The 24,074-nt window shown below is 39.7% G+C and overlaps 1 protein-coding gene and 1 long non-coding RNA gene across 3 annotated transcripts; one reads left to right on the plus strand and one right to left on the minus strand.

The window, feature by feature from the left end:
• Window positions 1–1,429: 1,429 nt before the first annotated feature.
• Window positions 1,430–24,063, minus strand: ST13 (ST13 Hsp70 interacting protein). Of its 2 annotated transcripts, none has more exons than XM_068191367.1 (12): window positions 23,894–24,063; window positions 19,225–19,282; window positions 17,947–18,016; window positions 17,772–17,842; window positions 17,196–17,262; window positions 16,535–16,619; window positions 13,961–14,071; window positions 12,614–12,716; window positions 9,276–9,392; window positions 8,309–8,372; window positions 7,069–7,163; window positions 1,430–3,140 (listed from the first exon to the last, which is right to left on the minus strand). In XM_068191367.1, the coding sequence occupies exons 1-12, from the start codon at window positions 24,001–24,003 to the stop codon at window positions 3,012–3,014; spliced, it is 1,080 nt and encodes a 359-aa protein (XP_068047468.1). In that variant the 5' UTR covers window positions 24,004–24,063; the 3' UTR covers window positions 1,430–3,011. The 2 variants fall into 2 exon arrangements, with proteins under 2 accessions (XP_068047468.1, XP_068047469.1); XM_068191368.1 differs by lacking the exon at window positions 23,894–24,063 and adding an exon at window positions 23,446–23,607.
• On the plus strand, window positions 5,499–6,375 carry LOC137474623 (uncharacterized). Its single transcript, XR_010999436.1, has 2 exons — window positions 5,499–6,150; window positions 6,235–6,375. It is a non-coding gene; the product is annotated as an uncharacterized lncRNA (long non-coding RNA).
• Window positions 24,064–24,074: the final 11 nt, after the last annotated feature.

Below are 24,074 nucleotides of genomic sequence, written 5' to 3' on the forward strand. Positions count from 1 at the left end.
GTGGCTTTTTAATACTCATTGATCCATTCTCCTCTGGCCTATCACTGCTCTACCTAGCTTTGTCCTGTCTGCCTTCACCCAACTTTGAGAGTCTGGCCCCTACTCATCCAGTCACTGCCTTCCCAGAAAGACAAACCAAGCCACCTCAACAAGTACCAACAATGAAGGGAGAGAAAACTTCCAAAAAATTCTGGTAAAGGCACCAAGCTTTGCATTTTCCACATTACTATGCAAAAGGACTCCCTGTGAACTAGAATAGCCTGGATGTGACAACTGAGCTGACACTTGCTTTCCCTTGGGGCAGCAGCTGAACCAGAGAGGACAGTCAAGTCACCGGGACTCACACAGGAACAAAGCTATGAGCCTCTGCTACCAGTCAGCTGCAGGTGCATCACTGCACTCCTGGGCAGCCTGGGTCATTGAATCTGGGCATGGGATCAGCCAAACAACACAGTACAGGACTTGTGCAAAGGCAGGAAGGCACACCCGAGCCAGGGGCAGGACTGGCAGCGCTCTGTGCCAGCTGACATCAATATGCTCTTGCAGCTTTCAGAGACAAACTGCCGGCAGAGCTGATTATTGCCACTGCACTTACAGCAACCACCTCTACGCAATGCTCCAACAGAACAAATAATCTGAAGGATCTGCCAGGAAATACAGGAGCAACCAATGAAATAACTTCCTCATTTAGCTACTTACATCCCACGTTTGGAACTTCCTGTCTTTGCTCATCTCTTTGCTTCTGTTCAAATCAGTTTAGCTGCTTAGATGTCCACACACCAACTCGGGGAACTGAGATGAGGTCCAGACAGCTCATCAATTTACTTGCTGAGTAACACTAAAACCAAATAAGCTCACACACCAAGGGAGTCATAGGATGTGTATTCCCAAAGAACATGAATTCAGCTAAACTGCCAAAGCCAACACCAAAATGAGAGAATGCTTTTACAGAATCAATCAACTCTCAGTAAGGGCAACTGATGTGTAAGCAAGCAGGCAGGACAAAGATATGACCATTTCTATTAGGTAGGAGTAACTTCCTACTTTTGACTACTCATGGGAAGACAGACACAAACAGCCAAGTTGGAATAACAGGAAACTGTAGGGAATAAATCTATATTCAAGATACTCTAATTTGTGCACAACACATATGCACGAACCTGACTGCAGAAGTCAAGATTTAGCCTATATTGAGAGGTGACCTACTTCAAATATCTCTTCTTGGGAATGGGAGATCAAGATTATGACCAAAGGCCATGCACACAGCAACACACAACTGTAAGTTGAGTTCATTCGGTCATGAAGATGAGCCCTTAGGCATTTTGTTCCCATTTAAAACACAAGTTATATATGCAGTTTGAATAAAGCACTTCCACATTTAATTAAAGCAGAATAGTTTTTATCAGAAAGTTACACGAACCCAAAAAGCTGTGTTTTTCAAAATCATACTTTATTTTTAAAGGCTAGGAGAAGTATTCAGAACTGTATTTCTTAAGCAAAAAGTTTCACATTTCAGTGCGCAGGGTCATTAGTAGGAGAAAAAGCATTTGGGGATTTACTTTTTTGCAGCTGCTGTTGAGTTCCTACATCAAACCAGATTTGTTTAAAAATGGTAACATCAGTTATGGCTCAAGATACAGAATTACAAAAGAGTAACACAAACCTTGAAATTCAAGGGGTGAACAGGAAACTATGGTCATTTTTTCCACATAAAGATGTTTTAGCCAAGACAAACAGAAGCAACAACTGTCTTTATTGGTAGCCAAATCCACTGAAAATCATCAGGACAGACACTGCTTTAAAGACACCCATGCTGACAAATGCATGTGTTAGAAAAATGTCCTGTCTGTTCCAATTACTTCACCTTTTCCTCTGTATCACAAGCCTCAAAACCATGGAGGTATGAAACCACAACAACAGATTTTTTTTTAAACAAGAGGCTACAAGAAAAGATGGAAGACTACAGAATGTGGTGAAGAGAGTCATCACCACTACAGAGACAGCAGGACTTTGACCAAGAAATTTTCATCACTTAGCATGTAAGAACCCAAACTGATTCAGAACCCAGAGGTACAATTTTGTTGGGTATTCTCCCTTCACCGATGTGTAACTCTGCATGTACATGTTCTGGATGGCTTGCATTCAGGGGGACAGAGGTAGTGATGGGAACAAGATTCCTTCCCTAAAGCTTCCAAATAGATGCAACCTGGTAAGCACGGCCACAAGGAAGGGTGAGTACAACCAGCAGAGGGCCTGCCAACTGGGAAAGGACAAGAGCACAAGCACAGACAGGAAGCTGCTCTCCCATAACCAGACTGATAAATAAAATGTTACGTAAAGGTGCTGGACAAGAACTGAACAAGTAACAAAACATCTGTGGCCTCAGCAATATGCTAGATTGTGCAAAGGGTAGAATTGTACCTTTGCTGCACAGTTGTGGTGATCAAAACTGTATAGTATTTGCAGTACTGCCAGAAGTTCCAGTGTGTAACTAGCTAGCCTGATTATATTGATAATAGCTCTAAAACGTCTATCACCCATTAAAAAAAAAAGTTGTATTTGCAGACAATTCCTTTATCCAGTTAATTCTTCAGACTTCTCCTACCTTTGCTATTTCTCTGTCCTAAGGGGATTAAGACAGACTTCAGTTGTTAAAGTTCTTTCCCCTTTGCTCAGTGACAGCAATAAAAAAAATTAGCATGTTTTTATCTTATATTCCTGGAATACTACATTTTGTTATAAGAATGTTCATTCAGAGAAAACTGTCTGTAATACTTACAATGAAAGGTTGCAACTGTTGGACAAGAAGGGATGGTAATCTGAATATAATTTGAGTTCTATAAACCAATAATTGAATAAAGTCAATACCTGGGGCTAGAGAGCAGTTCTCCTTAGAACACCCCATTTCTCTTCTTAAGAAGATCAGAGGTAAAATGGTTTATTTTATTGCAACACTGGTTAGCCAAATCCAATCCTTGCCATTCAGATATGATTTTTAAGAACCACGGATTTTATGGTTTACTGCCAAATTTGGCAGACAATTTACTGATGAGATTCATGACCTTGGGATTGCTCTGGTACTTGGACATATTTGCTGGGTTCTGGGCAACATCTTGGAATGCAACCATAACTTCTGGATCCTGTAGGACAAAAAGAAAAATAAAATTAGGGCATTTGTAAAACAACTCTACAAAAGTGATTATTTAGTTCCACATGAATCTAGTTTTGCTCAGCTTTTACATGACAAGACTACGTTAGTAGTCTTACAAGAATTCCCTGAAGACAACCCAATAATACAGTGCATGCTGTTAAAGCTGTGTCACTAAACACCAGAGTCATTATTGAACTTGTTACACTAATAGTTCAGTGTATGAGAAAGGGGATCAGATAAGACTTCTGCTTTCCCACAACAGGAGCTATCAAACGCAGCCACACCTACTGTATTGTTTCTGTTCAGGCATCTTTCAAATGCATTTTGAAGGAGGTAGGAGTTTGATGTGTGTAGCATGCATGATAGGGTAACTCTACTCTGAGCAACAGCTGATTCTCATCCTTTTCTCATTTTTTTTACTCTAGCAGCAAAAGCTTGAAACTGCTGAGTTGTGAGCAATGTGGCAATGTTTGGCTTTTAAAATGCATCTAATTCTTAGTCATTCCTCACCTCCACTGAGAATTCACATTTGGAAAGGAACCTTGAGATCTCTTATCACACTACTGTGTTGCAGTTGATAAATACATCCACGCATTCAACAAAGTGAGTGCCCAAAAAAATAACTCCATCTTCTCTACTTAGTATGAGAAGCATTAATACCCTTTTCCCATACTTCTAGTGTACCTTTGGCCTCCACCAAACTTGAACTGGTTTTACTTGTTTTACCTGTGTATGTTTTGAACATAATGACTCTGTATGTAACAATTTTACATCTCAGCCTGGAAAACTGTTTCCATTATAAGCAGTATCTCTAAAAAATATCCAATTTTCTTTAATTCAACAAAAGTGTAAGCAGTTTATTGTGTTCAATACAAATCACAGACGTTAGCTGTAATTTCATCTGCTGCTCTTTCTAGGACATTTAAGTATTTTCACCAAAAGACACACTGCTTCCTAGACTTGTAACCCATTGTTACAGCAGGCGTGTTCTTTGGAAACCATCACAACACAACCAGTGTGCTCAGAGCTGTCTGTACTACAATAACACCATCCTGTATCTATTCTAGCATCAGAATCAGTCCAAAGCTGTTTAACAAGTCTGATTCTAAATTGCATTTGGTAGGTGTGGACTCTACTGAAGGCACCCACACACCTCAGTCATATTTTATACATGTTGGGAATGAAGAGTCCACTCTTATGGGAGGATTTACAAATATGTTGCCTCCCTCACTAAAGATAATCTGCAAAGTATATGGAAAATAGAATGCTGAAGTTCAGAAAAGAGAGATTAAATACATTCTCTCCACTTTACAGGATTCCCATGCAAAGAAAAAAAGCAGACTTTCACAACCTCAGACTTCTAGAATCGATTTCAAAATAGGGTATATGATTATAAAGATTGTCATGTTGTTAAGTCTGTGATTTAACTTATATAAGAATCTGGAACAAAAAGCAGAGTAATCTTAGTCACTAGTTTATGTCAAAGCACTCCTAAATGAATGTTAAATATGCAGGTTTATGCTCTGTGTTTCACTTTCCTATAAATTCACAGCAAGTAAATGATTCTTTACTTCCATGATTCCCTGGAAGCTCTCAACCTTAGAGAGTGTTTATAACATCCAAGGTTTGACAGGGATGAGTAATGTTATCAAAACAAAGTGTAAGACTGAGGATATCAGCATGTCTGTAGGGAAATGTTTAGTGCATAAGGTGGAATGGTAGCCATTCTATTAATAGTACTAGGGAGAGATTCAGTTTTCTAGTGCTTCTGCTTTAGTTGCAGAAGTAAACATAATACTTCCAAGAAAGAGTATTATTTTTTATTCCAACTTAACATGAAGTCTGTGTCTAACATGTGGCTACATGTCAAATAAGGAATCCATAGGTTTATCTTACACATAATTCCCTATATAAAGAATTTCTACTTGACTCCAAAATGCAAATGTCATGTTTCTAGAGAAAGCAGTTGTATATGCAATATATAAAGTACTAGACAACCCTCCAGATAGACAAAGCAGTGAAATAAAACACACTAAAATTGTTAGGGTTGGAAGGGACCTCTGGAGATCATCTAGGCCAACACCCTTGCCCAGGCAGGCTCACCTAGACCAGGTAAGATTTATGCCAATGACAAGCAATAACTCCCCTGAACATGTCCACAGGCAGCCATATCTAGGTCTTTAGTTGCTTCTGTGGATGACAAGATGAAGTTAACAGTAAAATCAGTTTAATCTGGCTTGTCTTCAGGCACCCACAGTCGTCAGGTTTATCGAGATGTTCCAAGACTCAGGCACATTTCAGTGTTAACTCATGGAGAATAGTCTCCAAAATGATTAAATCATAGCAAGTCTAAAGCGACTGAGGTAGTGGCCTTTACTCTTAAAATACTCCCATTTTGGCATTAACTTCTCACAATGAAAAGCCTCTACAGACTAACAGTTACAAAGCTGTTTTGGAGTGACTTGTGATTCAGCATGTTCAGACTTTTTTTGTTACCTCATAATACCTGCCAGCTTACATTATCCATCAACATATTCCACAGCTGCACTGGGCAGAGGCCAAGCAGTAGAAACTACTCTCTTTTAAAAATTAAAGCTTACGTGGCCAATTCAGAAAAGACCAGAAAGCAGAGTTGGACATTTTAGGAGAAAAGGTGGCAGTGTAGACATAGATCAAGTTCCAATAAATCATATCTAGATAGCTGTACATGCTAAAGTCTGCCTGCATTATCAGAAAACACTTGTCAACACACATTCTTGCAAGAGTCCTACCCTATGCTGGGGCACATGTAATCAGCATGCAATGGAGTTTTCTTAAAGGCATGTGACAAGCACTTAATATTTAGCTGCACCTCAACACTGTTTTCAGCAACCTCTCATCACAAACTCCAGTGTTACAGCAGGCAGTAGCCAAGTAAGGAAGACAGCTACAAGTCAAGGGCCCTTTCTGCATGGTTTGCACGCAAGCCAACAATGCTGACTGTGGCAGCCTAAGTAAAGGTGTGTTTTCCAACATCAGCAGCCATTAAGGGAACAAACCCATGAACTTTTGCATGGAAAGTGATGATTTTTTTGTGATTCCAGGGCATACTGAATAAGCTTCCTTTGTGATGCCTTTATTTCAATGAGCTGAGAACAACATGTAACTCTAATCATGGCAATCCAGAAAAAAGAAACAAGACAGTTTTGTACTTGATCATATTAGAATGCAAATATAACTACATAGCTCTGACTTTTTCTATCCCACCTGCCCTTAAAAATGGTGTTGTCAGACATGTTCCCTTTAATCTGTCGAAATACTTCTCCTGACTAGAAGTAGTTATGACATTGAGCAATTAATCAAGCCCACCAGGGAAGTAAGCTTTCTGAATATGATTTCAGAAAATGCCAGATGAAGAACTATTCTAATAATAGTTTGTCTCTGGCAAAACCTCAAACATTTAATGTCCTGAGAGAAAGGCAATTCTCATCACAATATTATAATATATTGTGTAAGAAAAATATTACCAATTTTTTTGTTTGTGCATAATTGTGTTTTTGTAATTATGTAATTATGTCCATCCACAAAGTGTGTGCATTCAAAAAATGAGGAAGTGAATTATAATGTGTGGAAAAGGACCATTTGAGTGACTTTCTCAAAAGAGATGACAACTGCATATAGCACACAGTTTTGCCTATCACAGACGGGGGGCAGGGTTTGTGTGTCATCTTTAATTAGGCTCCCATTAGTTTGCAAAACAGCTAACATTTAATCCAGACAGTCTAGTGTCACACACATCAGGAAATAATTTTACAACAGAAATATGCAAGCACCCCATTGCCATCCAAAAGGTCACATCTTCCTTCCTCCCCTGAGGCTCATAGGTGCTGTTCTTCTCTCGTTCAGAACGTGTAGCTTTGACTTTAATAAATACTCACCTGCATGGCTGCAAGAACTTCTGGATCACTGAGAATCTCATTGAGACCTGGCATACCTGCCATTCCTGGCATGCCTCCAGCCCCAGGAAAGCCACCTGAAAATTCAACACAAGAAAAATGTTCAACTCACCTATACTGTAATTATGCTCACTGAGACCAAGACTTACTGTCCTTGCCACATCTCTAAAGCCATGTCTTCCATATGGCTACAGCTGGCCCACTCAAGGGAAAGCAGGGTCTTCACCTTCTCTTTCTGTTAAGACCTACAACTCATTTCATCCAAGTTTTTAATCCAATTGAACAGGAGCCTTGTAATGAGTACAGTTCTTTTCCTGGTTAACTAAAATGAGGCAGGTCTCAAGCTCAGGAACATAAGGAGTTTGAATGCCTGGGGTGAACAATTTAGGGCAGAAGCAGCTCAGTATTATGTCCCAGGCTATTCCATATTTGGCAGGAACTTTAGGTTTTGAAAAATTGTGCCACCTATGGCAAAAAACTCCAACAAAATCCCCCAAAAAACATCCCTGATGCAAAATGCTTGAGGTTCTCTTATGGAATCCTTATTCTGCAGTTTCCCCAGCTGTGCTGAGCATGACACATATGGTCTCTCTGGCTGATGATCCTGGTGGAGCACAAATGCAGCCTATCTCAACTCTCAACTACATCTCAATCTTCAAGAACATCAGTACTTTTGTTTCTCCACAGTTCATTGTATAATATGGAAAGCCTGATTTTTCTGAAGCTGTCAAGGATAACTTTTCTATAAGGTAATCTGCACTACCTCCTTTAATAAACTATCCTATTAACAACAGCTTCCAACCAGCACAGATTTCCCTCATGTTCAATCCAAATTTTCAACTTAAAAACTGTTGCTCTTAAATGGATTCGAGGCACCCTGAGTAATTTAGAAATCATTTTTATACTCATTTTTAAATACATTATCAAGCAAGTTCTGTTTATTTTGTTTTCCCAGACCTAAATTCTTTCATTCTGTTATCCTTCAATCATTGATTCCTGTCTTCCCTCTACTTGCTGTACAGCATCAATCCTCTTCAAGAGACAGAATCCCATCCCTCTTACCACCAGTGCTCCAAGAGTTATTTGTATACAAGTTCTAAACTTCACATAAGATTTTTCTCTCTGTCTTGAGAACAAATGCTACAAAAACTGCAGTTAAAATACTCCATATGGAAACAAGAGCCACCTCTACCTCAAGTATTTGTGCTTAAAAATAAAATACCTGGGAAGCCACCTGGAAAGCCACCAAACTGAGCTCCTCCTGCCTGTCGTCTTGCTTCTTCCTCCTGCAGATGAAAGCACATCATTCCACACAAAACAATGGAACTGCAGCCTGTTTCCTACTGTTCAACTGGGTTTAGGAGGAAAAAAAAACAGCTGAGACTGTTTCAGGCAGATATGCTATCACAAGAAACAAAGCACTGTACTATCTTCAAAACCACTGACAAGAAATTGCTCTGTCCATTCTTAATTTTGTACATGTTTGCAGGTTAGTTATGCAGGCTATGTTTCTACTGAATACAAAGTGTATGATTTGTTTTAGCTCCCCAGCTATATTTTTAGAACTCCCACCCAGCACATATTAAAACACATCATAAGAAAAAAGAAAAGAGGAAAAAGGAAAAAGGAAAAAGGAAAAAGGAAAAAGGAAAAAGGAAAAAGGAAAAAGGAAAAAGGAAAAAGGAAAAAGGAAAAAGGAAAAAGGAAAAAGGAAAAAGGAAAAAGGAAAAAGGAAAAAGGAAAAAGGAAAAAGGAAAAAGGAAAAAGGAAAAAGGAAAAAGGAAAAAGGAAAAAGGAAAAAGGAAAAAGGAAAAAGGAAAAAGGAAAAGAGCAAACTGCTAGGAATTGAGGAAGAGAAGCAAAGTATTATTCTGAATTTAAAACCTCCCACTTTGGGATACTTAAGTATTTTAAGTGAAAACTATTCTGGAACAGTCACACAATAACTGACTTCTTGAAATACAGGATTAGTAGAGATTCCAGAGACTGTTTTTGTCACAAGCAATAAAACCAGATGAACTCAAATGCCCTCTTCTCCAGATTTCGTTACTGGTGAAGTAACCAAGAGAGAGACTAACACTCTAAAATTTAAAACTTATATTTACAGTATTTTTTCCCCTCTGTAATTAATTTTAACCAAAATAAACATTCATCAAGTTATTAAGAAATACTAAATCCTGAATATTCACCCTTTGTGCCTTCTCATGCTCCTCCCGTGCCTTCTTCACTCTTTCCATTCTTTCCTTGATTTCCTTCTCTTCACGCTTCCGCTCATATTTTCGTCGATGTTCTGCAATTTTCTGAGCCTGTCACAATGGAATACCAGAAGTTCCTATACATTTCTAGCATCTCACACAACGTATTTCAGCACAAAATACATGTAAGCATAACCAACTCATTCTACCAGTTCTAAAAACTAAGAACTGATTTCACATCCTAAAAGCCTCTTTGTTTCAGGAGCCATTTGCTACTTCTTTCCCACAGCAGTCAGTCATTCATGTCTACTCAACCCTGACTGGATTCACCAGAACATGTAGTCTAACATATGTTTTTGCAGTAGTTTTAGGACTTTCATCATCATTAGAATTTGAACGTGCTATTACTCCATGTCCCTTTATGCTTTTATGCTGAAATGTTGATTTCTCTGGGGCTAAAATGAGCAACTGCCCTGGAAAAGGGCACAATAAGAAGTATAATTCCCACTGCACATGCACACTCTTTCTAGATAGTGTTATTACTCTTTCAGATGTAAAGCATGTACAGACCGATACAAGCAGACAAAATAATTCCTCAACCAAACCAAGAAAGGACTGGTGGGGAGGAAGTTTGCTTCTTTTTACTAACTTTCTCCTCAAATGTATTAAATCAACAGTCCCAGAGAAAGAAGAATTCACAATGAACTTCCCAAGGCTCCGCACTCAGGGCTCCTTATAACAACAGAATTAAGGGCAGCATTGGTTTCCTCAGAACAGAAGGTATCCTCATAAATAATTGCAAAAATGTTTCATGAGTTCAGAAATAGTGCATGATGGTTACTCTGTAACATTCCTGTAAATGAAAACACATAGCAAAATCTGGGTGCAAGAACAAAGATACTACTTAGACAATGGATACTCTTGTATTCTTTTAGAGAAATACTCTTATTCTTTACAGGAAAAAGTTGCTTTTTAAGTAGTAGAAATTTGATACAACTTATTTTAGTCAGGAGATACTCATTCCATACTACATCATTCCTGAAGTACATCTGCCAGAGAAAGCACACTGGAAGCAGAAGGAATGACAGGAAGTGAATGCAGTACCTGCTATCAGATCCTGACATCATAGACATTTAATGGCTCATTAAGAGAGAGGTGAGTGTTGTTTATTTTTAATGAAGCATAAATAGTTTCCAAATTTTAGATTTTTGTTATTTCTAAGTATTTCTCAAAATGAACTAAATGTTTTTAGAATCTGACTTAGACTTTTAGCTGAAGTGCTACAAAGTAAAAAATTCTAGGAAAGCTTAAAGTGAATAAATTAGATGAACGCATCATTTTCACTTACAAAGATTTTAAAAATCACCCATGAAAAGATCCTATGTTTTTCCTAGAGCTACATACACAAATTCCCATGCAGTTAGCAACTACACATCAATGTATCACATGTACTCACTCTGTGCTCAGGCAGATTAACTGGGAAAGGCTCCCCCTCAGCCAAGCATTAAGTATTACTTGTTATGAAAACCAGTTGAGACCTAAGACCTAATTACATTAACCACAGATCAACAGTCTCCAAAACAGAAGACTAGTAGGTTGTAAAATGGTTTCCATTGTCATTTTGCTGGAGACAGCAAAGACATGGTGGAAAAGCTGAAAGCTGAAGTTCTTAGACGCAGGAATGTTTATGCATGTGCGGGGTTTAAGCTTGACTGACTGCCAGATGCTCACTAAGCCACTCTCTCACTTCCCCCTCCTCAACAGGATGGGAAGAGAAATTAAGATGGAGAAGCTCTTGGCTTGAGATAAAGACATCATTCACCCACTACCATCATGGGCAAAACAGACTCAACCTGGGGAGGATTAATTTAATTTATCACCCATTAAAAATGGAGCAGGATGATGAGAAACAAAGACAAAATTAGTTGACCTTCTTCCCAAAGCTCAACTTTACTGCTTCATTTCCCTCTCTTCCACCCTGAAGAGCACAGTGGGATGGTGTCATCATCAGTTCATAACACTGTATTTCTGCCACTCCTCCCTTTTTACACCTTCTTCCTGCCCCAGCATGTCTGCCCCACAGGATACAGTTCTTCACAAACTGCTCCAGTCTGGTTGTCCCCACAAGGTACAGTGCTTAAACAACACACTGATCTCCCATGGGTCCCCCATGAGTTGCAGCTCCTGCCACAAGACCAGCTTCTGTGTAGGCTTCTCTCCACAGGCTGAAGCTTCTGCCAGGAGCCTGCTCCAGGGGACTCTCCAGGAGCTGCTGCTTTCTTCAGAGCAGATCCACTTCCTCTGTCATGGGATCCTCCATGGGCTGCAGGGTGGATCTGCCCCACTGTAGATCTCCATGGGCTCAAGGAGGACAAACTGCTTAACCATGACCTTTTCCATCGGCTGCAGGGGAATCTCTGCTCCCGTGCCTAGCACACCTCCTCCCACTTCCTTCTTCACTGATCTTGGTGCCTCTGAAGGGTTGCTTCTCTCATATATTTCTTCCTTACTACCCTCCCTCTCACAGCTGTTACGCTGTAATTTTTAACCCTTTCTTAAGTATCTTATCACAGAAGCACCACTGGCATCACTGACTCACTTGGCATTGGCACCAGCTGGAATTGGCTCCCTCTGACACAGGGGCAGCCTCAGGTCTCTCCTTACAAGAGGCCAGCCCTGCAGTCTCCACCTTCCCCCAAACTTCCCATGCAAATCCAATACAATGCAACAGCTGCCATCTGTGGTGCGTCAATCACTTCAAAGGAATAGGCAAAAACATGGAAAAAGAAAGCCCGCTATCAAAAGTGTTACAGAAGTTTATCCTTAGAAGATTGCTGGAGTCAGTCAGGGGAGAACAGCTGAAAACCAGTTGTGCAGAGCTGAGGCTGCCCTCATGGGGCTGACTAATGTAAGTACAAACCACAGCAAAGTGCTTCCTTTGGAAAATGTGCTTAAGGTCAAAGCTTTGATCGACTCAGAAATATCTTGGGAAAAAATCAATTATCATTTATCTCTGGCTTTTAAGAAGGTTTTTAGTCTAGATGCTAAAATACCTGGCAAACTTCAACTGCTTCAGATTCTTCTGTTAAAATTTTAAAAAGGAATGTCTTTCGTATTTCTGTTAGATGCCCAGCCCCACACATTCAATTTGTCTATACACAGCCATAAAGAGTTGTTACTAAAGACAGTAAAGAAGTATTTATAAACTCAGTATGAAGTGTTGGAAGACATATGAACACATTTCTTTCAGACAATGCCTGCTGAAGAATATGAAGGCAGCTGTAGCACTCGGACAAATCCAGGAAAGACCTCCAACATTCCACCCCACTTACTCTTGGCTGCACCTCCTTCAGCATGGCGCTTGCATCTTCATCATAATCCAGTTTACAAGCTAATGCAAGATCATGAGCAGCCTCCTCCCAGTGACCAAGAAGTCTGGAATTCAGAAGACACCAACAGTCAGAAGAGAAAACTGAACACTTGCAGCTCTTCAAAACATTTAACCACACATCACTCAGAAATTTTACCTAGAGCTACAAGGACTTACAGAAGTTTAAGAATTATGGTGATTCCTCTAAGAAACAATGAGATTATGTCATTGTCTGCTATAAAGAATGATCCAACGGGAAGAAGAGCACCCCAGCTAAACACATGAAGCACCACTACCACCTCAGGCTTAAGTGAACCCTCTTACTCAGCACTCAAACCTCGGGACTGGATGCACCACATCTTAATTAACGCGGTCATGTAAGCCTCTGTGCACACTTCTTTACTATTAATTTATACGTACTCTTGACAATTAAAAATTTAAGCCAATAGTGGTATTACTAAATGGTGAAAGCACTTCTGCTCACAGACAAAGGTATTAATTCAAACTGTTCTCCAGTCTTCCCATTCTTAAGCTTCACACTGTAAATTAAAAGTGCAGACACTAACAAACTACTCTCTAAACACTAAGACACTTTTAAAAAAAGTTATATTAGCATTTACTTCTTCTACTTTTATATAAGCCATAACAATTGTCACCTTTTTTCTTGATTTATTGATATTTAAAAAAAAGAAACTTGAACTATAGTTGGTGGGATGCCTAACACCATTTTAAATAATTACACACTTTGCTTAATAACATTTCTCAGTTGCAACAAATGGTTCCCTAATAAACCAGACATTTCAATTCACTATGTAGAAGAGCTCCAGGGTCTAAGGGAAAAGGACAGCAGAGAAATGTTCAAGAAATATAGGTCAGTAAAAAAACCCAACAAACTAAGTGAAAACAAAAGACCTCCAAACAAATAAAATAAGCAGTCCTAGATCTCACCATCTTTACCAAATAATTAGAAAATGCTATTCAGAAAAGCTGTAAGTCATTGTAAGATGAGAGAGAAAGAAAGGAAGGGTGAGTGGCTGTAAGCCATTAGAAGATGAGAGAGAGAGAGAGAGAGGAAGGGTGAGTGGAGGGGAAACAGTACCAGGAGAACTACTCAGAAACTGCCATCAATAAATCACCATCATCCTTTCTATTCTCTAAGCCACATACTCAGCACAATGGTTTCTTGGCTCACAGCTACTGCTGTCGGGTACAAGACAAACAGATCAGAGGCACAGAGACTGAGAGCATGTATGAACAAAACTATTCCCCCCAAATAAAGATAATATCAAGTACAGGTCCAGTTCATTACCTATGTGCTTTCCCCCTCCATTTATAGGTCTGTGCTGAGTCAGGATTAATCTTGATGGCTCTGTCACAATCTCTAATGGCAGCATTTGGCTTCTGTAGTTTCACAAAAACACTGTGGGAACAAGAACATTTATCATACACATTGAAATACCAAGTTACTAACTTAAGCTGGAAATAATTTTGGATGACTAACAGGCAAGCTAGTGAGATAATCAGTTGAAGAGCTGAGTTCAAAGATTTCATAGTAGCATAGATAACAAAGTCACTAAAATTTAGTCTCACCCTCCCAGCACTGTAGGTGACTCATGAGCAAGAACTGAAAGCATTCATTGCTCAGACTCAAGCCCTGTCAGCAAGAATAACTTCAGTGCAGACGAGAAGATACCCAAATGCAAAGGACGGTTCAGCCCCATGGTGCTTGGGGTCTGTGGCAAATGGCAACTAGCAATTTGAACAAAACAACAACAATATTCTGCATACCATATTGCACAGTCTTTAACACAGTGACACAAAGCATGAGGAATTACACAGGCTACAAGGATCAACAGCTAGAGTCATGAGGAAAAGGAGGTAGGACATGAGTCATCAAAATCAAAAGCAGCAAAACAAACACAAACTCAGCAAGAAGCCCCAATCCCTTGTCAGTTAAAGGTAAAAACTGAAAATTTTACATCAAACAAGCATATCAAACTAACTACTAGAGTGGTACTTCAGGAGGTTCAAGTAATTAAAAATCTCTTAAAGAAACACTAAAAAACATTCCTGAATTGACAAAAGTATTCAATATTCAACATATTCCATGCCAGAACTTCTGCATCTACATCTAATTCTCTATCTTCCTTTTACATGTACTTGAAAACAGAAACAATTCCTGTAAGTAACTTCATTATTAAGGCTTCTTATAAAGCAAGCACAAAGTCACACATTGTCTTCTAGGAAGAATAAGGTGGGCAGGGTGTCAGGGAAGTGTCCCAAAGCTACACCTCATCAATGAGAGCCATTCCAATGGTGCTCTCTCCAAAAAGCCCCTAGTCTCTCAAACACACAAACCCCCCAGAACCAAAACCATGGATTACTCCTAGCACTGGATCAGCATGTCAAGTTTTACAATATCCTAATATATTATTAATTTCTTTCTACAACAGACCAAATTGAGGGAACTTTTAAACTTCTCCTAACATTCTTATTTTTCATTGCTACACACAGTCCTGAGAAAATAGGACACTGTAAGAGATTTTAAACATACTGTTATGATGGCAACAGCAGCAGTGTATTAAGGTACCCAAGTGGTGTTACATGCAAAAACTTTGATACGGGAAGGAAAAAAACTGCAAGGCAAGTACCAGTCAAGATCTATTACAATGGAACAGTACTTTGTATTACATATAAAAAACACTAATTAATCTTATGAAAGTTTATGTTCTCTTTGAATAAAATTGCTATGGGAAAGATCCACTAAATTATCATATCATCCATGATTAGCGGTCCTTTGTGTAAGAACAGAAAAAAAGATCTGCTTCTGCAAACCATACTTGTCAAGCCTTCCTGAAGAATCAGGAAGATAAAGATGTTTGTGTGTTATCAATTTAGAAAGTTCCCAATGCATCATCTGCAGTCTGGTAGATGTAAATAGCAGTAAGGTGGGTAGAGAATGGGCTGAGATACAGACATGTCCTGTTCAAACATACAACTGTTGAACAGAACCTGGTCTACTAACAAATTCATTTAGCAGGTACAATAGGGAGAGAATTCACAGGATTCCTAACTAAGTTTGCATCTAAACAGAGTATCATTTCAATCATCATCTTAATCCCACAATACACTTCAGATTTTACAATTGTTTGTAACCCAGCATTATTCTACCTCAACATACCAAAAGCACTATTGTTGAGGAATACTTTCAGTGCAGGAATACTCCATGTGCAGCTGCAGTGTCAGCTGAAGACTGGACTCTGGGTGGTGAGAGCCCCAAGCAAGAACTGGTGGCAAACTTTGCACAGGGACCTGTGGCCCACCCAGGTGACTGGACACTCAGACACAGTAGAAGCCCATGACCTCAGACTTTCACAAGCACAGACTGTGAAGGCATAAAAGCCCAGTGCTTTCTTTGTTTGGAATCCCTCCTCAGAGGCATCAGCTTGTTGATTTGTTATTGCACCATGATTAAATTATTTTAAGGATCCAGATGTCTGAGAGTCTGCTGTGGGAAACCCAGGGTCAAGACTGTAAGGAAATCTGATCTGTGTGAGTGTTGGGGGTGTAGCTGCAAGGGTGCTTCAGTCCCAACTCAGGCAGTGCGAGCATGACTGCCAGGCTGCCTCCTGGAAAGTGTTCTTAATGTTACCACAATGCATTTTGGAACACCGTTCTGTTATTTACTCTCTTACCAAGAATCTTTATATGGCTGCTCCAGCAAATCTGGTGAGTCAAACGGTAGAGAAACTGCATGAAAAGAACACTTCCCTTTCCCTCCTGTGGTTGAAGTTTACACAGATCCCCAAGTTGCCTTATATTTAGGCTCATTAAGGAAAATAACAGAAAAGGCAGAAACATAAATCACTAGGTTATGACTCACCTTGCCCTCTTGGCATACAAGATGGCCAAACAAGGATTCAGCTTGATAGCATCTGTGAACAAGTCAACAGCCTTCTGAAGGTCCCCTAAATATAAGTACCAGCGAAGTTTCAATGATTATGTAATGCAATTACATCTGAATTCCCAAACCTGCCTTACACAGTGTTATGTGCCTAGACACTTCTTAGATAGAAGACTGTCAACAAAGAAAAATCACTTTCTCCATCTTGCTATGTTACTGAAGTACACACTTCGAAATTAATGCTTGAGGAGAAGAGATATTTTCACAGTTAAATTTGTATATTTAACTTTGAATGCAATCAAAGAGAATGTCACATCTTTACTATACACCTTTTCACTGCATTAAGACAAACCACTAGAGACACTAATCATAATATGGAGGGAATTACTATAATGATCAATTTGTCATTAAAATGCTGTAGTACCTCATTGCCCCTCCCACCTTTCCCTAAACTACGGCTACATTGGAAAAACAGTACTTGAAGACGCTTTCAAGTTCTAGATAGTTTTGGGTATCCAGCAAGAAGTACGTTTCCTCCTCTTGAAAGCATTCAAAATGGTCCAAGATATTAACCTTCTCTTTTGTAAGAGGAGAACCAAAACAAATGTCCTTGAATAAGTACTAAAAAGCAATTTATCACCTTCACTGAGAGCATTTATCGCTTCAATCTTCTTTTCATTAGCTTGATCTGCCATCTCTTCAGTTACCTAACAAAATAAAATGAAACACACAAACCTCAAAAGCTGTAGAATACAGGCCAGAATTACCACACCAAGACCTTGCCAAAGGAGAAAGTGCTTCAACTGTCCAATTCCAGAATCTTAATTTTAATTTGCATTTAAATCATAGTTAAAAAAAACCCACAAAACCTTTGCTTTCAGCTTGAAGACATGAGTCAACATTATTTTTAGCTATAAAACACTTGAAAGCTAAGTTGAATAATGGTAGAATTCTACATATCTAGTTTGCATGGGTGTTTTGATAAACTTCTTTAGCATTTTCTGACCTAATCATCCATGGAAGTTTTTGATTGACTCTAAACTTGAAAAAGAAAAGAATGTGATTTGAAGCCAGTAAGTTTTCTGTTTAGAAGAAAAAGAGGCAAAACAACAGCTGGTTACACAGATAATAGAGTATTCATCCTCCCTCAGCTGCTATCCATGATTACACTCAAACCCTCCTATCTCTCCTACTGCCACACTGAAAATTTGCTTACCTCCACATTTTCATCTCCCATTTCTTGAGGGTCATCATTGTCTGGTTCAATCACTCCCTCATTATCAATTTCTGGGGGAAAAACAAAAAGCAAGCCTAAGCTCCATCTACAGAAACAGGATTTTCAGAATAATTTTCAGATTGGCAAAATGCAATCAAGTCACTATTTTCCCCACCTAAGTCGCTCTCTTCACTTTCTGGTTCAGGTGATTTAACCGGCTCCTCTGGGTGTTCCTCTGCTTTGCCCTGAGAGAAACACATATTTGTAAGCACACATTATTTCTGACCAATGCTCTATTTCCACTCTCATAAAATAAAAATGTATTAGAAAAATCAGACTGCGGTACAGCTGAACTGTTTTATTTTTAAGATAGTAATCTTTTTCCCTCCTCTCAGATTAAGCCTATCATGTATGCAATTATTTCAGAGCTCTAATCTGGACTCATGAATTTCTCTTATTGGTAAAGCTGGTCCTTCAAATTTTGTAATTCAATAACCAAAACCAAATAATACAAATAATATCCAATTCAGATCCAGTTTTGCAGTGATTCCTAAGCAACCCTTCCAATATTCCTGCCTTCCCTCACATATTCTCTGGATCAAAAATTCTCTCCATTTAATACCATTAAACTAATGTCCTTTAGCAGGGAAGAATAAGCTGATGACAGTGATTTAAATATTGTTTTCATTTGCCAAGGTCTGAGATTGTTGCCACTTCTACAAAGAATATTTCTCCAAAAATTTCAAAGTGTTTTACTGACTTCTAACTAAATTTCATCTGAATCCCATAACTTAGCACAACCTGTCTATTAGCACAGATTCAAGCTGCTTGTCTTCCCACTTGTCACAGACTATATTCAGTACATACACACAATCCCTCCATATTTCTAAATGGCCAGTAATTTCAGCATCCACTGTCTTGTTAAAAAAATTAAAACCCATCTTTTTTCCAAAAGTATTTCAAATTTGAAAAAATCCTGATAGAAATACCTACAAGGCAAATTTATTCTCTCCTTTAAAATAAATCACCAAAAGCCATCTTCCACAATACTGCCTTAAAATTTTGATAGTTCCACTGATCACCTCATTAGTTATCATGCTCATTAATAGTTCTTATCATGAAAAGATTATAATATAATCCACTAATGGCAAGAGAAATTGTTTCTAAGACAAGAGAAAACAAACAAACAAAAAAAAGGAAATCAAGACTCTGTGGCATTTGCATTGCAGAGAAAATCAGGCATTCAGGATTAGGGAAATGGAGCATGATAACACTTGAAATGAACTAGGAAGCCATCTGTAACAAGTCATCTAAAACACACAATGGGCAGGCTTCAGACTGAACTCTCACATTCATCCCCCCATCTGAGTGAAAACTGACAGCAATTTTCCCCTTCTGCTTCTCAGTAATTTTGCCAGCATCAATTTTCAGTGATAAATTCTTCACATCTCACCTTACTTGTCTCCTCCGTGGAGGCATTGGCTGGAGCAGGCGGTATTGTACCTCCCATACTTTTCAGCAAAACAGAGAAAGACAAAACAAAACAGTAAGATTATCGAAATAGTGGCATGTATTTTATGAATTCCAATCCTGATAATCTCAGCTTTTTGTTGTAACACAAAACATGATGATCCATTTCACTGTCCAAGCAGCCAATAGAGTACACATCCTCCACACTTTTCTCAGTGTAGTGCAATACACACTGTTGTACAACTCCTTTGAGACTTGTACTCACTCGCATCACCCTTCACCCACCCACTCTTTCTCACAAGGAAAAGCTGCCTCTTGGCTCAAATGGATTTTCTCCTTTAAATATAACTTATGTTTGAATCAAAACTAGATATTATGATTATAGATATTATTAAAATTAGAATTATTTTTTTTGAACAGAGGTCAAACAATTAAAGAGAACAGCCTAAAATGCCTATGCAATTAAAAAAACCCTGCTGCCTAGAAAAAATATATTTTCTCTTACATATTGCAATATTCCTGCCTCTCCTTCACCACAGTTAAGGAGAAATCTTGGTGGAGACAGCATTCTGTCAATATAGAATAAACTTCCACACACTATCGACTTTGATTAGCAGCCAGGAATAAGCAGATGCTGAATTCTCCAGCTGTTAGATAGAACATCTGATCATAGCTATGACAGCACGCCACAAGAATACCATTCTGAGACATCCCCTGCCCCACATTTCCACCTACTGATGGTTTTAAAGAAGAATGTTTCCATGAACTAAACAACCAACTCCTTGGAGCCCCACACAACTGACTAGATGAGATGCAAGGGAGAGGAGAAGGAGGTGAGTAAACAGGGCTGGGCAGGAAGAACTGGAAGGATGTAGGACTATCTGCTTTCAGGAATTAGTGCAACAAAAAACTGTATCACAAGGATGAGAAGTTATAACTTCTTAAGTCAAGCTACTGCAGTTCATTCTCCCCTCTTTCCTCCCTCCTGTCAGCAGCACCTCAGAGTCAGGTCTCAAACTGACTGAAAGCAAACCTGAATGAGGCAGAATAGGACAGGGATAGGGATGAACTGGGGGAGAAAAGGCAGAAAGAGATGGAGAAGGAATTGACAGGATGGCCAGGTCCTGGCACAAGGCCCTGCAGCGAAAGGCAAGCAAACAGCACTAAAGTGCTTCTCATTTACAAGGAAAAACTGCCCAAAAAATCCAAAACCAACCAAACATCCAACCAACAAAACCCCATCAAGTGACAAACACCCGCATGTTCTGAAGCTATTGCAACCATCTCTGTGTAGCCAGGATGTTGACATTACTTAATCGAAGTTATACTGCAAGGACTAAACAACTGCAGTCTGAGAAATCATTATCCAGCCAGGCAGAAAACACGGAACATGGACTAACTGTTCCTCCTACATTTTTGCCCTGGTAGGCTGACAACAGAACACATAACTCTATTAATAGTCTCTAAAAACCAAGGAGAGGACTACAGTGACCATCTAGGGAAGCATTGGAACTTTTCTTCTGCATAAAGAAAACTACAAATTACAAAACATTTTAATAGAGCTAATAGCTAATATCCATGGTATTAGCTGGTTTTAAGTCTGAAACCTCAAATCACTTCAAGACTGAAACAACTGAGTCAGTCTCCTCTGTTCTTTTCATATCCCTCCAAAAACTATGCAAGTTTAGTTCTGTTTGAGAAATGTTTAGTAATATACATGCATGTGTTATAATATGCTATTTCATGAACTGTCAAGACTAAACAGTTTCACTCACAGTATTTGAAAATATTCTTGCTATCCTGGTGATCTCGATTTAAACTACAGTTATAATCCCAGAACAACTCAAAAGCAAGTTACTCTAAAATCTCTTAACCCAGTATTTGATAACAATGTTGGAATACACAGCAGGGATATATGCAAAGTATGCACTGTATTAAACCTCAGCAGTATATGGAAACACAAGACACTCTGGTAGGGAAAGTCAGGTACTGAGCTGTAGAAAAAAAGCACAAACACACACAAGACACACAAAGAGTTTAGTGTGTGATGCCAGAATCAACTGGGAGTTGTCAGGACTCCCTTGCAACAGTGACTGCACATTTCCACTCATCAGGGCCATGAAAAGTGTCACATTTATGACTTGTTGGAAGAACTGCAAATGTGATTTCTGCAACCACTTTTATTATTGACAGCAAAATTATCTGTAGAGAGAAACTGGATTACCGTGAATTCAAAAGGGTAAAAATCTATTTGAACAAAACAACAAAAAAAGGCAAAAAGCCTTTTTCATCAATTAGGGATTCTGTGGTTTATTTCTAAGGGCTGCTATTGTTTTTTTGTTCAATTGCAGGGTTTTGAAACGTGTCTCCTTTAATGACTCATTTCATAACAATTCAAGTAAAACATTTGTATTTTTATGCAATTATGAAAAGATGGGCTTGATAAAAGGAATGTCAAAACACTTTCCAAACACACTCACGCACTACCTATGCTTTCTCCACAGACAGCATCGATATAGAAATTAAATACAACAGCTAGGCAGAATAAGGGTTAGAAAACAACAAGTGAATGAAAACAGGAAAAACTTAAGTTTACTGATGCAAAATTAACAGCTAATAAGAAATAAAGCATCCCATTCTGGCTTCATGAGTAGTTAGCAAAATTTAATTTAGAATCACTAGGTTTAAGGAAAAAATAAACCAAAGCAATAAGCAGAATTTTAGTAAAAAAATTTAATGATGGATTTTAGTAGAATTTAATTATTCTTCTAATCACTCAGAACACTACCTAGGTAAACAAACCTATGCCTTTCAGATGAAGACAGGTAAACCAGAGAGAGATATAAGAATTATCAAGTTTATTCCCACCTGAAGGCAGGCCATGCTGTCTGAAGCAAATTCCAAAGAATGATCAGGCCCTATAATGCACTTAACAGTTCTACTGCACACAACACTATTATGTAAAAGCAGAGGGAACCCCACCAGAATTCCAGACAGTTCTGGGTGCCACTACCACCATCCGAGTGTATTACTCAGGCAAATATTTTACTTAAATATGTTAAGAAAACCAGAAAACTTGGGAGAGCTGTAGGAGGTTCTGCTCTATAGTATTTTTTAACTTTTGAAATAAAAACATTCAGTGAAGATTTTACATGTAAAAAACATTCCATGGCTCTAAATGAAATTACTAAATTAAATTTATAAGACAAACACCAAATACAAATTCTAAAAACTAATCCGGAAATCAAAGCCCTTCCCATTAACATAGAGAAAGTCAGATAGTCCTCTTTCCATTCCCTAACACTTTCTTAGGCAAGAAGAAGTGAGTGTTCTTCCCCTCCCTCTTAAAGTAGCCTGTCCACACCTTCAGATTTATGCAAGAGAAGTATTGGAAGAAGCCTAGGGTAAGGCACCGAAGTATTTTATGCAATAGCAAAAGCAATAAAGACCTGCAGTAGGATGAGACAGACATCAACCTCCTTCCTAGGCAGAGGTATATCTACTGTCAGTACTGCAAAGCCAAGTTCAGTTACATACCAGTGGTTTTACAACCACAGTATTATTCAGATGAATAAGAAATTTAAATATAACTGAAAAAAACCCACGAATAAACACTTCATTGCAGCCATTTTCATTACAGGACATATTGTGAAATGCCAGTGTTTACTCCTCTATATATATGTACAAATATATACATCTATACACACAAAATCCTGCTGTCAAACACAAATTTTAACACAAATTTTCTAAAACAAATCCCAGTTTGTCACTAGATAAACATCTTTTATATTCTCTTTGCTTAACATGTCTTACCATGTGCACCTGAAAGCATGTCCCTCACTTCTCAAGAGTTCTTTAGCACAGCAGCCATAAAAGCCAAGCAGAGGCACCATAGCCGAACACAAGGGCTCTGTGGGGTTCTCTGCCAGCAGCAAAGAATCCCAACCCTTCCAGCCTCGTGCTTCAGAGCTCTCAGGGTGGAACCCAAAGGGAATTTTTATTTGGGAAGCATCTGTTAGGGCAGGCCCCACTCCCACAGAACAGGCACAGCGAACAGCAGTACCTAAATGGCTCACAGGGAGCGGAGAATTCGACTGCCTCTGAGACATTCAGCTTCAAAGAGCAAACCACGTTTCGGACACGAACCGTAGCTGCCAGGTATTTTGTGCTTTTGGGTACCAGGATGCAAGTCAACGTCACTCACCTCCCCACAAACTCGGCTCCTTTTTAAGACAGGCTAGCCAACTCTGCTGCGTAATGCGAAAATTAGCTCGGCAAGTATTACTCTGGGGCTTTCCAGGCTGGAAAGCTGAGCCACGGAGATGGCCGGGGGGCAGGCTTTTTGCAACGGGAATAGCCAGAGTTACAAAAAATGAACAAGTCTTTTTAACGCGCCAGGAGCAATCCCAGCGGGAAGGGGAGGGGAGGAGAGGGCGGGAAGGCCGCAGCGCGGACCGGACCGGACCGGACCGGACGGGACGGGACCGGACCGGCGGGGCCGGCGCGCGCTCAGCAGACACACGCCCCTCCCGTCCCCTCCCCTCCCCTCCCGTCCCCTCCCCTCCCCTCCCGTCCCCTCCCCGCGTCCCGCGCCAGAACACCCCTCCCCCCTCGCCCCTCGCGGCCGCCTCCTCCCGCGGCCCGGGACCGACCTCTCCACCCACTCGCGGAGAAAGGCGAGCTCCGGGGTGTGCAGCAGGCCGGGGTTCTGCTTGCACAGCCGGACGAAGGCCCGCAGTTCACTCAGCTTGCGCGAGTCCATGGCGGCACGGCGGCGGCCCAGGCGCGCTCGTTCCCCCGCCCACCCGCCGCGGAACCTTCCAGCCCGCCCCG

This window comes from Anomalospiza imberbis, chromosome 5 (assembly GCF_031753505.1).
Source record: "Anomalospiza imberbis isolate Cuckoo-Finch-1a 21T00152 chromosome 5, ASM3175350v1, whole genome shotgun sequence".
Classification (NCBI taxonomy): Eukaryota; Metazoa; Chordata; class Aves; order Passeriformes; family Viduidae; genus Anomalospiza; species Anomalospiza imberbis.